The following is a 6,403-nucleotide window of genomic DNA, read 5'->3' on the forward strand; positions in this document are numbered from 1 at the left end:
TGAAGCTTGCACAGATGATAACTATTGTCAAACTCCAAATCAGGCCAACTTAATTGTGACTGAATATATTTCACTGCTCTTCTTGCTAAATGTTTATCACATGAATGAATTTTGACAATGAAGAGTGCATGCACTGCGCTAGCAGATTCTAGCAGATCAGAAAGTGTCTTGCCTCAAGATGCGCATCCCTGAAGCAAACACACTCTTACACTGCCTGACAGCAGCCCCATCAATTCTCCAAGTGTAAAATGATCTAATTGAAAACAATTTCATTCCATGAGGCAGGCAGGGACAGAATATTGCCCTGTGAAAGGATTTTAGTTTTGCAAAAGGACTAATGAGTTGTGCTGTGCACTGCCATAATCTGCATCAGACTATCTGCAGTCTCTCTGAGCATTCATAAATAACCGATGCAGGTCACCAGTAATGGCATGTATATCGCTTTCAGAACTTAAAGTATATCAGTTACAGATCATATCATTGCTTTGAAGTTTAAACCTGTTGCATGGAATGTTCTGATTTTAATTTAATCTCTTCCTCCAAAGATTAATGGAGAATCCCATACACTGTAACGAGTTAAAACATACCAGTTTTTGACATTATTTACCTGATTTAGCAGTTAGTCAAAATGCATTATTTTGAACTTTCTGGCATAGTAAGATACAATGATGGTATGTATTTCCTGAAACAAGACTATAATTAAAAGCCTAGTTCCTTGCAAATTAGAGCAAACTTAATTGCAGACCTTGGTATTCTTCAGCTCTTCGAGGGTGCTTCATATTGTATAAAGAGCAGTGATTATTTCTAAGAGTATCTTGCACTTTCTTCACGTGTCTGCATTAAAAAAAGGTCTAATCAGACAGTTAAGTGAAATTTGTTTCGTTAAATTATAGGAATTATGATCTAAGACAACACTAATAATATGAATTGGATTGCAGAAACACCCAACGTAAGAACATCATGCTGTTGAGATACGAAGATGATTGGAGCAATGCACTAGATTAAAGTTGCAAAGCCAGGTTGTGTTTAGGAAATTGTGAATAGCATCACAATTATCAATCTGTACCTTTTGAGCATTGTGAAAACCTAATCTGAAATTAAGTTTTTCGGCTGAATAATACAGTTGATTGTGATATAGACAATTTGTATGCTGAAAATTGAAACTGTACAGTTTGGGTCTTTATTCTATAGATGAGATTCCTTCAACACCTCTCACCCGATCAATGCATCCTTCTAATTTTTATTTCTCCAACCCCTTGGATATATCTGTGCTACACAATTGAAATTCTTCCTGTGGTAGTGAGTTCTACATGCAAGCAAGTGTCTGAGGAGAAATGTACCTCTTGAATTTCCAATTGTGTATACTATGAGCAACGCCTGGTTTTGGAAACTTTGCAAGTGAGGGACTCTGTTAGAGTGGACATGTTGTTTATACCTACCCAATAGATCCCCAACATGGATTAATGACCTGTATTGGGCTTGTGCCCCACATCAAAGCCCATACCTGCCGCCCCTTGCATGCATTCTTAATTCCCACAGCCTTACCTGCTTGTGCCCACTCTGTCCTTCCTTTCCCAGTCATTTGAGCTAGTTAAAGATCTTTCTCTTGTATATTCACTTTTTCTTCCCTTTTCAAACCTGTACAGGTGAAAGGAGAGCTGGACAATGACCCATTTGTAGAGAGCGGATTGAATCTAAGTCCCACAGCAGCTGAAACCAGAGAGAAAGTGCAGGCTAAACGCAAGAACAAGAGGGCACCTCCAATGGACTGGAACAAGAAGCATGAAATTTTCAGCAACTTTTAAACTGGATGGACTGTCCCATTGGACGTTTCAGTTCCCTTGACCTTCAGACAGAGTTAACATCATTCAACTGATTTTTCTTTTCGCCCCTCTGCATCAATTTGCTGGCATGGTAGAAGAAGAAAAATGCCTGTTAATATGATCATTAAAGGACTGTGACCAAAGCTTATTTTTATGCCAGCTGCTTATTTGCTTTGTGCTTGAGGTATATGTTGCCCAAGATTTGTTGTAGCGCGGTTTTAATCATACTAGATGACTGTTTTCCATCAGGTTTTTTGTTTGCTTAATTTTTTTTATAAGGGCTGGGCTCTGATTACTGCAAACAGCCCTCATTACAGCACAGAATAACTGGATTATTAGGCTTACTTTCTGAAGTAGAATGTCTTTTGTGACAGCTTGAGTATGACTTGTCTCATCGAATCGCCTCCAGTCTACCAATCCTTACACTCCAGCAACATGTTGGGCTTTCTGTTAAGTGTTTCCAGAGCTGCCTGGCTAAAAGTGTCTTTGTTTACCTGGTCCTGTCTTTTTACACTCACTGGTTATAGTTTCACCAGATGGCGCTTGAAATGCAGTCTTATTAGTTTTAATGGAAATTTATAAAATGTGAGGCAGGTAAGAGGGGGGATACAAGCCAGATACTTTATTCCTGAGCATTACAACCTTGATGTAATACACTAGATAGAGGAACCATTTACTGCACATAAGAAATGTCTTAATTCTTATTTTTGTATACTAACTGCTGTTTTAGGCAGCACTGAAAATATTTTTTACATATTTTCCCCTGCAACATTTTCACTAGATTCATATTGATTGTAATCAGTTGTTACTAAGTGAACTGAGTTATTTCAAGCAATGACAATTGAGTGCTAATAATGGAGATTAAATATTGGCTGACCATACACTGAAACATCATCATTGGTTTGAATTGGGAGAGGGAGACACATTTAATGCCATCACTGGTTATCTATTAAGCACGTGCTTCACAATAGATTTAGACTGATTTAGTTCAGAAGTAAGGTTTCATTTGTGGGTTTTATCACAAAATATAATCGTTGGCATGAACCAAATTACTTTCAGTATTCACATTGATCCTTATTAAATGCAGTAATAAAATCTATTTGAAACATATGTTCAAAGGATTCCTGCAGGCTGGTGCTCTAATGAGGTGAAAGTAGTTGGAAGAGAGAGGTTTAAGATTGTCAAGGATGTATTTCCTGCAACGACTGAGAATTATAAAGGCTACCAGGTCAGTCTGTTTCGATGTTCTAGCTTCTGACCAGCTCCTTCGGTTTAGACATCTTTTTTTCCCTGCGTTCCCTCTTTTAATGCTTTCCAGACCTGAATTCTGAGAATAAAATAACTCTCTTTCTTGTGTGCCTGTGTGCTCTAGTTGTAAGCAAGACCCTTTCTGCAGCTGGCTGCAATTCTTGGATAATTTTTTTTTGTTGCAATGCTCAGCTTTTAACTTTGACCTCTTGTGACACACACCATGGCTGTTTATTTCCAACCTTGTATATTTTAATGATCCTTATTCACACAAGGCCAAAATCTATGTGCCACATTTTGAATAGTATCTACATATTCAAGGTATAAAATGATTAGAAATATTGCATAACACTGCTAACAGAGGAGTCTGTAACACTGTTTGGGATTTGCGTGGATCTTGTAACTTGTAGACTGAAGCAAGCATGAACTTTCAACAAATCTTTGTGTGAAACATGGAATTACTGGAAACACTCAGCAAATCAGGAAGCATCTTTGGAGAGACAAAGCAGTGTTAATATTTCAGAAATACAAACAAAGGCTTGAAGAAACCCAGCAAGACTGGGAGCATCTGTAGAGAGAGAAATAGTTAAATTGAACTTGAAGCATTAGGTTTGTTTTTGTCCACAGATGCTGCCAGAACAGCTGATTTGATCCAGTTCTCTCTCTCTCTCTCTCTCTCTCTCTCTGTCAATTTCTGAATATCCAGCATCTGCAATATTTTGCTTCTGTTTTAGGGTTAACAGTTCAAGTTGATTACTGCCACTAGAACATATCACTAAAATCTCATAGTAGATCATTTTGACCTGAAATGTTTAACACTTTGTATTTCTCTCCACAAATGCTAAATGATCGAGGTTTTGTTTTTGTTTCTGATTTCTAGCATTCACAGGATTTTTAGTTTGTTGTAATTTCAGTTTAAAATGCTGGAAACAAAATGGGCTGGAAAAAGTTAAATGCTGATAAGGAACATTAGGTGGTACGTGGACTGTCGTCAGCCCTGAGAGGTGGAATGTATTAATCAGCATGAAAGCCATTTGTAATAGGAACTGAATAATCTTTGCTTTCTAGCTGAATATGTGGCAGTCGATAATGCAAGATAAATTGCTACTTGAAGGAAAGCACGCAAACATTTATATAACCAGGCAAATTTCTGACACCAGTGATTTGTGTAGTCATTATGTCTTGTACTTCTGGGAATCTAGTTTGAAACCCCTCGTAAGCACACTTCAGTAACTTGTATAATATGGTCTTCTGTGTATACTGTATATTGTCAATAAATGTATCTCAGCATGACAAAGCTGGTTGCTTTCAGTTTATTCAGTTAGATTTTGGATAGCATTGCAATGCACATCCCTTTTAAACTGTCACAAATAGGTGTAATCCAGACCAGACTTTTCACTGATATTGAATTAAAACTTTCCCAGGCGTTGCACACGTGACTAACAGATGGAATCTGTCTCTCAACCCCAAGAGGAGATGCTGGGATGGGTGAGCTTAAAAGGTCCAACAGGTAGATTTTAGGAAATACTTTGAAGGCAGAAGGCGTTCTAGAGAGGTAGAGCTTGGTGGGGGTGAGGCAGCTGAAGACAGGGTTATCAATAATGGATTAATTTAGGGATTTCTGAGCAGCCAGAATGGCAGGAGCATAAAGATCTGTGGGTTGGGGACTGGGGAAGATTGGAGATTGGTTGAGTGCAGACCACATTGACTTTTCATTAGTACTTTATTTTTACACTTCCTTCGGTAACCCAGCAAGAACTGTGGTATTGAATGGGAGCTGCATAATTGGGGTTGAATGGGTCAGAAAATACTTTTCTTCCTCTAAAAGGAAACAGTTACTTACTTCTGTGTTCTCAGCCTGATACTTGCAAGAATTTTCCAATCTGTTCATTGATGGAAGAAATCATTTCAGCGTTTCCTTTAGGAACATTACTGGAGTGAAGAGAATCTGTTCTCCATCCTGCATCTGCCTGAAGCATCTGTTACTTTTTCTCTACCCATTGCTGGCCCCCTGTCTTGATAACTGGCACACCAAGCAATTACTATTTCTGGTATTTTCTGAAAAATTTGTAAATTGCTGCAATATTATTGTGAATTAATTTTCCTTTGACATATGCGGATCGAATATCTCTTTCCATTTAATATTACAACATAGAAGCCATTCAGCCCATTGTGTCTGTGAGTCCCACTCCTTTTCACACAGCTTTGCCAATATTCCTTCATTCTTGATTCACATATTGTGCATTGCAGTTGTTCTGTGACTGTAACTTCAAGCAATGCTAAACAAAACTCCTAGAAATACACTTTAGGGAAAATACTCAATTGTTAAATGGCAAGTTTATTTGATTTTGTTTGTATCCAACAAACGTCAAAGCACCTAGATACACAGCTCTATTGGCATTCTGCCAACCTCAATGTTACCAGTCACTCACCAGTGCCAATGTCTTTATGTTGTGGTTCAGGAATGTTGGTGGTCTGCCAATTTGCCAGAGACATTTAGTTTGGAATACAATTAAGGGTATTTTTGCAGTCTTTTGCTTTGATGCTGCCCTCCTTAACTCAATGTTATATTTTCCTCTTGACATCTGGTTGGGTATATGAATGGGAGGGGCTTAGAGGGTGAATGCTGGCAAATGGCACTAGATTAATTTAGAATATCTGGTCTGTGTTGTACATCTCGAAGACTCTTCCCAGGTACTCTGTGGTGCCCTTGTGTGTAAAAGCACTTGAAGTCATATTCTCTAGGTACATGGTCATCCCTGCACTGATTACTCCAAACGCTTAGTCAATGCTGAAGAAGTCGTCATATTGGGCTAAATGTTTCCATCGATGCTACTAGGTGTGCTGTGTTTCTCCAGTGCTTCGTTTTCATAAGCTTCATTTTAAAAAGTAAAAGAAAATGGGCAAAGCAAGGTCGAAAATACAGATGGAAGATTTCTGTTTTCAAATTTGAGGCAAAGTTTGTCTGCTTTGTTTGCTCCTTTCTGAAATCTTGTTCAGTTTCTTAAATAGTTAGCATAAACCCAAACGGGAGGAAATCCTTTTGTCAACTCTGACTGATCTCAGAAACGTAGGTGATGAGCAAAGAGCAACAATTGGCAAATTCAACCTCGGTTACAGGAATTCTAGTCGACTGTGTTTACATTTTCCCCTTAATGAGCGTTTTGAGCATGTCTTGTGACTGCTCTAACACTGACATGTCGTGACCTGGAAGTGAACCAGCATTGCAGACCCACTAATTGATGCTCGGCATTTTGAGAGTTTTCTCCCTATAAAGAATGCAGGTTTGAATAACCAAATATAAGTAAAAGTCGGGCTCAAACTCTGAGATT

At 38.4% G+C, this 6,403-nt stretch overlaps 1 protein-coding gene across 1 annotated transcript in view; it reads left to right on the top strand.

The window, feature by feature from the left end:
- LOC125462269 (Na(+)/H(+) exchange regulatory cofactor NHE-RF2) overlaps positions 1-4,368 on the top strand; it is a 117,732-nt gene extending 113,364 nt beyond the window's left edge. Inside the window, exon 6 of the mRNA XM_048552109.2 lies at positions 1,647-4,368. Coding sequence (XP_048408066.1) covers positions 1,647-1,805 — 159 coding nt within the window. The 3' untranslated portion in view covers positions 1,806-4,368. The remainder of the gene's footprint in view (positions 1-1,646) is intronic.
- The last annotated feature ends 2,035 nt before the right edge of the window (positions 4,369-6,403 follow it).

This window comes from Stegostoma tigrinum, chromosome 23 (assembly GCF_030684315.1).
Source record: "Stegostoma tigrinum isolate sSteTig4 chromosome 23, sSteTig4.hap1, whole genome shotgun sequence".
NCBI classification, from domain to species: Eukaryota; Metazoa; Chordata; class Chondrichthyes; order Orectolobiformes; family Stegostomatidae; genus Stegostoma; species Stegostoma tigrinum.